At 49.0% G+C, this 3634-nt stretch overlaps 1 protein-coding gene across 1 annotated transcript; it reads left to right on the top strand.

The window, feature by feature from the left end:
• Positions 1 to 558: 558 nt before the first annotated feature.
• On the top strand, positions 559 to 2466 carry LOC125940305 (oocyte zinc finger protein XlCOF6-like). Its single transcript, XM_049656343.1, has 2 exons — positions 559 to 1465; positions 1888 to 2466. The coding sequence occupies exons 1-2, from the start codon at positions 883 to 885 to the stop codon at positions 2013 to 2015; spliced, it is 711 nt and encodes a 236-aa protein (XP_049512300.1). The 5' UTR covers positions 559 to 882; the 3' UTR covers positions 2016 to 2466.
• Positions 2467 to 3634: the final 1168 nt, after the last annotated feature.

Here is a 3634-nt window from a genome sequence, read left to right as displayed (position 1 = left end):
GTCACTTCGTGAATGTGGAAATGTGGACGTATTTATGAGTTGGATGGTTTAGCTGTGTAATTTTCTTGTCCCGTGTTAGTGTTATTTTGTTCCTTGATATATGCATTTTCTGTATATTCACTGCTGCCTAGACTCAAGCGAGTCTACGGTATTTAATAATAAATTTCAAAACTGTAACAGTCTGCCACAACACAAATATGGTGAATCCTAGTTCGAGACAAAATGCTGCTTTTGTTATTTTGGTCACCATGCCCATGATTGCATTACTGAATGTTCAGGCTGTTGCACTGTGCTGCAATGGCAGCTTGCACTAACACTATACTCCCAGTCCTCTCACTATGTTTTACAATTAAATCATGTTTTAAGCCAAATATGTGTAGATTTCACAAACTTGATCATTGAGCAAATAAAAACATGTTGGGCAAATCAAAATGGTAGTCCTGCTGATCTGGAATCACCATCAAGACATTGAATGAAGCAAAAAATGATCTTTAGCACTAGTATCTATGTTCTTTCATTAATTTCGCATTTTGTAATTACATTTTTGTTTTGAAGTGAAAGGTAACTTGTCTTGTTTTCTTTGTGCAGCATTGAGACATTCCAGCTGCCAAACAACTGCGGATGGTGCGGTCACATCAAGGCTACAACACCTGCTGTAACTCCTGTGCCTATAAGACAGATAAACATGATCTGAAGGACACACCACATTCTATACAGGCCAGCGTCCTATTGAACGCCATTTGTGTCCTTGGAGCTTCTGGCAAACGTTCAAGCTGAAGAAGCACCTGCAACCCACACAGACGAGAGGCGAGTGCCCTTTATGCCCTCAGAGCTTCTAAAAAGGTTAATCTGAAGCAACACTCGCAAATCTACACAGGCGAGATGCCATTTCAGTGTCCGTTATGCCCGTGGAGCTTCTCAAGAACGTCCACACTGAAAAATCATATGGTCACCCACACAGATGAGAGGCCATTTCAATGCCCTTCATGCCCTCAGAGCTTCTCACGAAAGAGTTCTCTGAAACGACACCTGGACACCCACACAGGCGAGAGGCCATTTCAGTGCCCTTCATGCCCTCAGAGCTTCTCAGTTAAGTCTACCCTGAAGAATCATGTGCGCATCCACACAGGCGAGAGGCCATTTCAATGCCCTGCATGTCCTCAGAGCTTCTCAGATAGGTCCACACTGACAAATCACATGCGCACCCACACAGGCGAGAGGCCGTTTCAGTGCCCCTCATGCCCTCAAAGCTTCTCACAGAAGTCTACTCTGAAGAAACATGTGCTCATCCACACAGGTGAGAAGCGATTTCAGTGCCCTGCATGTCCTCAGAGCTTCTTGGCCAAGTTCACACTAAGAAGGCACGTGCACACCCACACAGGCGAGAGGCCGTTTCAGTGCCCTTCATGCCCTCAAAGCTTCTCACACGAGACTACATTGAAGAATCATGTGCGCACCCACACAGGTGAGAGGCCATTTCAATGCCCTTCATGCCCTCAGAGCTTCTCACGAAAGAGTTCTCTGAACCGACACCTGGACACCCACACAGGCGAGAGGCCATTTCAGTGCCCTTCATGCCCTCAGAGCTTGTCTCAGTTAAGTCTACCCTGAAGAATCATGTGCGCATCCACACAGGCGAGAGGCCATTTCAATGCCCTGCATGTCCTCAGAGCTTCTCAGATAGGTCCGCACTGAAAAATCACGTGCGCACCCACACAGGTGAGAGGCCGTTTCAGTGCCCTTCATGCCCTCAAAGCTTCTCACATAAGTCTACTCTGAAGAAACATATGCTCATCCACACAGGTGAGAGGCCATTTCAGTGCCCTGCATGCCCTCATAGCTGCTCTCGAAAAAGTCATCTGAACCAACACCTGCACACCCACACAGGCAAGAGGCCATTTCAGTGTGCTTTGTGCCCTCAGAGTTTCTCAGACAAGTCTACATTGAAGAGTCATGTGCGCATCCACACAGGCGAGAGGCAATTTCAGTGCCCTTCATGCCCTCGGAGCTTCTAACGCAAGTCCACACTGAAGAATCACCAGCGCATCCTCACATGCAAGGGGTGATTTCATTGCCCTGCATGCTGACAAAGCTTCTCCCGAAAGAGTATTTTGAACCGACACCTGCGCACCCACACAGAAGATAAACCACTTCATTGCCCTTCACGCCCTCGAAGCTTCTCGAAAAAGTCTGCACTAAAGGCTCACCTGCGCATCCACTAATGTGAGAGGCTGTTTCGGTGGTTTTCGTACTTTCAAAAAGCTCGCTAATGTTCATGTCGCCAAGCCAGTGCACACGAGAGATCGTTGAAGCAGGAAAAATTCAGTGTGCACAGTGTTCATGTGTAAAGGTCGCGTCAGTGCACCTTTGCCAAAAAACAGTTGTGACTTTCCCATGTACACTTGCTGCAGAGTAGTGCTGAGTTGTGAGACTTCTCATTATTTCTTCGTTTTCATGTTTTTCTTAGTTTTTTCATAAAACCTCTGTATGTTCTCGTAATATTATTATTATAAGGATGTTTATTGGACGGCACTTGAAGCAGTGCAAGGGCGACAGTCCAAAAAGTGCAGCACGGACTCTCAGCACGAGCGGCGCTCGAGAGCCGAAGAAAACAACCCACTAGAAGGTACTGGAGAAGGAGACCCACTTCAAGACGCTGGAGCGGACGACCCACTTCAGGGTTCCAACGCTTCGCTACAATTACCCCGGGTCTGAAAAGGGAGCCGCCCGGCGACTTAACAGGTTCTCACCATGAGTGGGTCATGGTATATCTTGAGGCACTCCACATTGACGATGTTGCGCCCTCGACCGCGCATGTCTGAAGATGGTTTAACGGGTTCGATGAGGTAATTTACTGGGGACGTGCGTTCTACGACACGGTAGGGGCCTTTGTATTTGGGCATTAGTTTCGAAGAGGGTCCAGTTGCGCTGGTAGGGACTGAGAGCCAGACGACCGCCCCAGGGAAAAACGTGGGCGCAGACGTGGTGGTGTCACCGCGAATGCTCTTCTGCCGCTCTTGTTTATTTGTAGTAAAGGTCCAGGGAAGGTCGCAACACTCTTTAGCATGTCTGGCTGTGGCAGATATAGGCGTATACTCAGACGTGTCTGGCTTGTATGGAAGGATCGTGTAGATCGTGTGTGACGGGTGGTGGCTGTGCAATAAGAACGGTGAGAAGCCAGTAGTACTCTGAGGGGCGGTATTGTAGGCGTAAGTGACGAAGGGCAGAATGGCATCCCAATTTGTGTGGTCGGCGGCGATGTACATTGAGAGCATGTCGCCGAGCGTGCAGTTAAATCGCTCTGCGAGACCGTTTGTCTGTGGGTGGTAGGCAGTAGTTTTGCGGTGAACGACGTGACACTCTTTGAGAATGGCTTCGACGACTTCCGACAAAAAGACACGGCCTCAATCGCTGAGTAGCTCCGGGGGTGGACCGCAACGCAGTATGAATCGGTGGAGCAGAAAGGAGGCAACATCTCATGCTGTAGCCGCTGGAAGGGCAGCAGTTTCGGCGTATGGCGTGAGATGGGCAACAGCGACGATGGCCCAGCGGTTACCAGCCGACGTCAGTGGAATACGTCCGTATAAATCGATGCCAACGCGCCCAAACGGCCGGTTAGGACAAGGTAAAGGTT

The sequence above is a fragment of the Dermacentor silvarum genome, chromosome 9 (assembly GCF_013339745.2).
Source record: "Dermacentor silvarum isolate Dsil-2018 chromosome 9, BIME_Dsil_1.4, whole genome shotgun sequence".
Classification (NCBI taxonomy): domain Eukaryota; kingdom Metazoa; phylum Arthropoda; class Arachnida; order Ixodida; family Ixodidae; genus Dermacentor; species Dermacentor silvarum.
This window is presented reverse-complemented; position numbering and strand designations above follow the sequence as displayed.

What these genes read in the sequence shown, in the direction of transcription:
- LOC125940305 (XM_049656343.1), top strand. Translation starts at nt 883, where the DNA reads ATGCCATTTCAGTGTCCGTTATGCCCGTGGAGCTTCTCAAGAACGTCC. An exon ending in TCATGTGCGCACCCACACAG is followed by an intron (nt 1,466 to 1,887) that starts GTGAGAGGCCAT and finishes ACACCCACACAG; the next exon opens with GCAAGAGGCCATTTCAGTGT.